The sequence below is a fragment of the Choloepus didactylus genome, chromosome 5 (genome assembly GCF_015220235.1).
Source record: "Choloepus didactylus isolate mChoDid1 chromosome 5, mChoDid1.pri, whole genome shotgun sequence".
Lineage (NCBI taxonomy): Eukaryota > Metazoa > Chordata > Mammalia > Pilosa > Megalonychidae > Choloepus > Choloepus didactylus.
In genome coordinates, this window is record NC_051311.1 from 47356216 (window position 1) to 47362215 (window position 6000).

Below are 6000 nucleotides of genomic sequence, written 5' to 3' on the forward strand. Positions count from 1 at the left end.
AGATTAAGATGAAGAACAAGTGTTTGTTAGGGTACATAATTCAACCACAGACACTATAATATGCAAAGCACTCTGGAAACAGAGGGGGGTGGAGTGCCTAGTTCTCTTTAGTTAGTCAAGTTCAAAAGTCTTCTCCAAGGTGGTGGTATTTGAATTGAGCTTTGATGTATGAAGAGCAGTTTCACAGGCTGAGAAAGGGAAAAGTAAATTCCAGAGAGAGGCAACCAAATGTGCAAAATGACATAGACATAATATGGGATGTTTTTTAGGCAGCCAACATAAGGAGAGACTGAATTAACTGAGAATTAATTTCTGGAGAGTGGTCCTGGGTATCTTCACTAAACAGACCAGTGTCCCAAGGGACTTGTAAGTGTCCTCTGAAAGATGCTCCACTCATTAAAATAACAGGACGTATCTGATTGCAACAAACTTCAAAGTGAGTGCAGCTGGACATTGATGTGGAAACATTTGCATACTAGGGTAATTATATTGTATTCAAACTAGGCACTATGTACATCTAGTGCTGAAATTTTATTGCCTTCAATTTTGTAAGTAACACAAGCACATTCAGAAAGCATTTAGGAATAATTCTGATATAAGAGTGATACCATGAGGCTTGCTTTAATGGAACCTGACACTTGCCCAACACAGGGAAATAGAATGACAAAGATGCTAAATTGAATGGGGAACGCTATTTAAGTGAAAACCCAGAGGCAAAATGCTACCATAACGTTCTGGGGCCCTCTTGAGAAATGATTGTTAAATTTTCAGGAATTAAACATAGCCATTTTAAAAATTAAATAATAGAATCTTACAGTGAAATAAATTATGTTAAAAACAAAGGCAATAAAAACATAAAACTCCTATTTATTTTACTGCATTTTACTTTTATCAATGCTATTGAAGTTATTTATGTAACTTGTATCCGTATGGTAGAAATACTGTGTAGTGGTGTGCTACCGAGCTACTCTTCCCAATTCTCAAGTTCAATGATGTCACGTTGGTACCTTGAAATTGGCCATGATTGGAGTATTGATACCATGGAAATGGGCAAATGCTGAAATCAGCAAATGCTACAACTGGACAGTCAGTGGTTAAATATCTCCTTAGACTACTACCACCTTTCCTTTGGCAGGCATTATTGCAAGAAGCATATTTACATCAAGAAATTTAAAGCTCAAAAACATTGGTGAGCCAGATTGCTATGAACATAGTCTACTACAGGCAACACTGTGAAATTTCCCAACTTTGCCTTACAGTACGTTCCACTTCACCACACTCCCCAAATCCCGTGTATGTAAGCTCTGCATGCTACTACTAGACACTACTGGACCCAGGCCTGACTTTCATTTGAAAAATGATTTGATTCCTTCATCTTCCCTCATCAAAATTTCCATAGCCCTAATTTCTTGCTCCTTATTCCTTCCATTCTAATAAATCTACTTTTTGGCTTCCCTCTGAGATTTACAGATTTGAATCTGTAAATCCAATGGCAATGGATTTTTGGGTTAGCCTATTCAGAACCCTGTATTTCTAATAGTTGCTTACTAGAAGTCTATATCTCTGGGGCAAGAGTGTCAGACAAATGGAAGGTAGATGGGGAAGATATTTTGGGATAGGCCAGGAATTTTAGAATCATGAAATCTCACCACTGATTCTGCCTATATTAAACTAGTTCTGGGTATTAAAAGCAACCTTGCTATCCTATCCTCCTGCAATTATGTTTCAGTGTAAGCTATTTTTGTGGAGTGGTAAGACTATTGCCTCCTATATGACTAGGCCAAATGACCTTGTATAGTCTACTAACCAGATCAATTGTGAGTTCACCATGCAATTAACATCATGAATGGACTGAAAAATTATTTCTTGCATGTGTAAGTATTTGCTATCTTTCAAATGTTTGTGGATACTATTTTTTTAAAAATTCAGTTTTATTGAGATATATTCACATACTATACAATCATCCACAGTGTACAATCAATTGTTCACAGTATCATCATATAGTTTTGCATTCATCACCACAATCAGTTTCTAAACATTTTCATTGCTCAAAAAAAGATAAAAATAAGTAAAAATAAAAGTATAAAAGAACATACAAAACATTCCATCCCTCCATCCCACCCTATTTTTCATTTAATTTTTATCCCCATTTTCTACTCGTCTGTCCATACATTGGATAAAGGGAGTGTGAGCCACAAAGTTTTTGCAATCACAAAGTCACACCATGTAAGCTACATAGTTACACAATTGTCTTCAAGAATCAAGGTTACTGGTTTTCAGATTGACAGTTTCAGGTATTTCCTTCTAGCTATTCCAATACACTAAAGAATAAAAAGGGATCTCTATATAACACATAGGAATATCCTCCAGAGTGACCTCTCAACTCCATTTGAAGTCTCTCAGCCACTGAAACTTTATTTTGTTTCATTTTGCTTCCCCCTTTTGGTAAGAAGATTTTCTCAATCCCACAGTGCTGGTTTCAGGCTCATTCCCAGTAGTCATGTCCTGTGTTGCCAGAGAGATTTATACTCCTGGGAGTCATGTCCCACATGGAGGGGAGGGCAGTGGGTTTACCTGCCGAGTAGGCTTAGAGGGAGAGAGAGAGAGGCCACATCTGAACAATGAAAGAAGTTCTCTGAGGAGACTCTTAGGCACAATTGTAAGTAGGCTTAGCCTCTCCTTTGCAGTAATAAGCTTCATGAGGGCAAGCCCCAAGATTGAGAGCTTGGCCTACCAAATAGGTAATCCTCAATGCTTGCAAGAACATCAGTAATAACCCAGGTGGGGAAGTTTAATATTTCTGCATTTTTCTCCAGTTCCTCAGAAGGACCCTGCAAAATACATTTTTATTCTCTGCCCAAGTTACTGTGGAATGTATCAGGATTTCACATTAACCTGTACAAACCTATCAGGTTTCACTTCCTATTCAAAGTTTCATGTAACTATGGTGTTTGAATAAACAATTACAATTACATGACTCCCAGGGGTGTAAATCTCCTTGGCAACATGGGACAAGTTAAATTATTTAGTGTTCTACAGAAAATATTGATCCTGCACCAAATAAACATCTGTTCCCTTGATCTTACACAGAAGTTGAAGTTGTTTGATACAGTCAATATTGTCCTTTACCCTTTGGCCTGATTTGCCTTAGTCTTAACCAGATCTGCTCCATTCATATCTCTAATTGAAGTCTGAACTCTTTTTCAGCTTTTTTTTTTTTTTTAACAGTTTGTATGAGGTAATACTGACATTCATAGCTGCTGAACTCTAGCTCTGATTCTCAGGTGTCACACAGATATCCAAAGTTCCAGAGACCCACTAGGTTATACACAAAGAGCTCAGCATGTGGATACTATTTTGATAAATAAAATCAAAATCTTTAAAAGTAGCATCCAATCTATAGTTGTGTTCTGTCAATATGTGTTTTTTCAAGTAATGGACACTGAACATAAACTTACTGTTACGAAGGGATTACTAGAACTATGTTATTACAAGTCTATGAACTTGGAAACTTGATAGATGCATACTAAGCCAGGGGCTAGAGGAGGCTAATTGAATGTTTCAGATCCAGGTGATTCCAACTTTTACTTAAACCAACTTTTGATCCACATGGGGAAAGAAATTCTGAGGATGGAGAGATGGAAAAGAAGTTTGGAGATCCAGAATCTAGTGTCACTTCTGTCACCACTTTAACCAGTTGGTTTTTCCTCTCAGCCATGGTTCTCTTATCCATTAGTGTGTCTAGAAACATAACTTGGCTGCAGATAAAAAAATCAGAAGTTCTTTTCTGGATTCCCATGGAACTCTGTTATAAGCAGAAAATTTCCTTTTTTGAAATGTATTAAGTGCATTAGAATTAATTGTACTTCTTCTATCTCACTAGATGGGGAACTCATAGAGGATAGAAGCCACATTTCTTTTATGATTGATGGCCAATGCTGAACAGAATGCTTTGCTCATGATGAGTACTCAGTGAATCTTTATTTAATTGATCACTATGAGGATAAAACAAAGTGGAAAATATATTTAAAAGTGGTTTGTATAGTGTAAAGAGATAGGCAAATGAAAGATAATATAAGAAGAATTATTTTTAATGTATCAATCATCCTTTCATTTATTTTACAAATGTTTATTCTTCGAAGTGGTAAGGAAATGGAAATTATAGAAAGAAGTAAATTGGTTCAACAGAAACTGCAAACACCATTCATTGTCCTAATACATAACTGGAGGAGAAGCAAGAATTTGGACCAGAAGCCGAAACTGGGAGCCAAAAGAGATCCTGTAATTTGGGTGAAGTGCATCTAAACAAAAAGGAAATCACCTCATTATTGAAAAACAATTGCTTTGTTTTGGTAAGAATTGTTCCTCAACTTAATTCCATGTAGCCCAAGTACTCATGGCAAACACAATCAGCAACGGGGCCTATATTGAACCCAGATCCCCATTTTTTTTGTCTTTCTGAAATGTAAAGAAATGCACCTTGAACACACACACACACGCATATACTCATTACTGGGACTGAATAATATTTCTAGATCAGAGAACACTTCCTGGCTGCTGTGCTTTGAAAGGAATGCCTGTACACTTCTCCTTTCCTGGAAGCCCCACTCCTGACTCCCAGGACTCCCTCTACTTTCAGAGTTCTTTTAGCTGCGAGTGGATCTGGGAGGCACTTCCATGGTTGTGTATGGGAGCTTCTGGTCAGACAGGGTAGCACTGAGCATTCACTGCAGGTATCACTCAGGCACACAGAGGAATAAAGCTTAAGAAACTTGACAGTGGTCTTGCCACACAACCCGTTATTCTGTATCCTCAGAGAACTACTTATCTGAGCCTGACCAGGTCCTCTGGCTCATCGTATTTCCTTAGGAAGGCCTTTTAACCTCTGCATCTGCCCCCTTATAGCTGCCTTGACTGGCTCATTGCGGAAGGTAAGGATAAAGGGATTGAGAAATGGGGTGAGGACTGAAGTCACCAAGGCTACGATCTTGTTGACTTCCACAGAGTGTGCTTTGCCAGGTCTAACATACAGGAAGATGGTGCTACTGTAGCCCAGGAAAACCAGGGTGAGGTGAGAGCCACATGTAGAGAAAGCCTTCTGGCGGCCACTGGCAGAGGGGATCTGTAGTACAGTGCTCACGATGTAGCCATAGGAGATAAGTGTCACCAGGAATGAGCTGAGGACAAAGGCCAAGGCCATCATGAAGTCCCAGAATTCCAGTAGGCTCGTGTCTGAGCAGGCAAGCTGCAGCAGAGGAGCATTGTCACAGAAGAAGTGATTAATGATGTTGCCATGGCAGTAATTGAGATGAGCCCGGGAGAGGACAGTAGGTACCATGGCAAGGAAAGGAGCTGCCCAAGCAGCCGCTGCCAGCCAGACACATACAGGCCTGCTCATCAACATGCCATAGCGCAGTGGGTGGCAGATGGCCACAAAACGGTCAAGGGCCATGTCTGCCAGGATGAGGAAGGAGGTAGAGCCCAGAGAAAAGTAGAAGTAGAACTGGACCATGCAGCTGGTGAAGGAAATGACCTTGTGGAGGACCAGCAGGTCTGACAGCATCCTGGGCACAGTGGTCATGGTCACCAAGATCTCTAGCATGGAAAAATTGCCCAGGAAGAAGTACATGGGAGAATGTAGATGGGTATCAGCCATGACCATCATGATGATAATGGTGTTTCCTGTGAAGGCAAGAAGGTAAAGCACAAGGAAGGGCCCGTATAGCAGAACTTGCAGCTCACCAAAAGAGGAGAAGCCCATGAGGAGAAATTCAGATGGGTAGCTCAGATTTGCCATGATTTAGGGACTGGGTCTTGGCATGGAAGGGAAACAAGAGACACAGATGGGGAGACAGATATGGAGACATGGACATAGAGAAAGAACCACTGACCATGAAACGGAGACAGACAGAGACAGAAAGAGAGACAGAGAAAAGCAAGAAGGCAATAAGCTTTAAACTGAAAGCATAGAGAGAGAGAGATAAAGAAAGATAACAATGG

General features: G+C 39.8%; 1 protein-coding gene across 1 annotated transcript; it reads right to left on the bottom strand.

Moving 5' to 3' along the window:
- Positions 1 to 4852: 4852 nt before the first annotated feature.
- LOC119535275 (olfactory receptor 6V1) lies at positions 4853 to 5797 on the bottom strand. The gene has a single exon (XM_037837731.1). It carries the CDS (start codon positions 5795 to 5797, stop codon positions 4853 to 4855), a length of 945 nt encoding a protein of 314 aa, XP_037693659.1.
- Between the last annotated feature and the right edge of the window lie 203 nt (positions 5798 to 6000).